Here is a 335-nt window from a genome sequence, read left to right on the forward strand (position 1 = left end):
TTTTATTTATTTTTATTTATTTTTATTTATTTTGTTTGCCTGCAGCTTTCTGTGCCCCTTGCTGCCGCCGAGCAACGTGCTGCTGTTTACTACTTACCTGCAGCGTCAGCTGGCAGCAGCAGCAGCAGCAGCAGCAGCTGCTGCTGCTGCTGCTGCTGCTGGTGGTGGCCCTGCAGCCAGCAGCAGCAGCAGCAGCAGCAGAGGCAGCAGCAGAGATGCTCCCCAGGAATTTGCCTGCTGGCTGCTGCAGCCTTTAAGGAGCCTTTTCTCTCATTTGCTGCTGCATGCTGCTCTTGCTGCTGCTGCGCTGCGGTGGGTTCACGGCAGCAGCAGCA

The 335-nt window shown here is 55.5% G+C and overlaps 1 protein-coding gene across 1 annotated transcript in view; it reads left to right on the top strand.

The window, feature by feature from the left end:
- Window positions 1–284: 284 nt before the first annotated feature.
- Window positions 285–335, top strand: part of EMH_0094230 (uncharacterized protein) — a gene marked incomplete at both ends in the record, with an annotated part of 1,463 nt that continues 1,412 nt past the window's right edge. Inside the window, one exon of the mRNA XM_013502074.1 lies at window positions 285–312. Coding sequence (XP_013357528.1) covers window positions 285–312 — 28 coding nt within the window. The remainder of the gene's footprint in view (window positions 313–335) is intronic.

This window comes from Eimeria mitis, genomic scaffold (genome assembly GCF_000499745.2).
Source record: "Eimeria mitis Houghton genomic scaffold, Emh_scaff8219, whole genome shotgun sequence".
NCBI lineage: Eukaryota > Apicomplexa > Conoidasida > Eucoccidiorida > Eimeriidae > Eimeria > Eimeria mitis.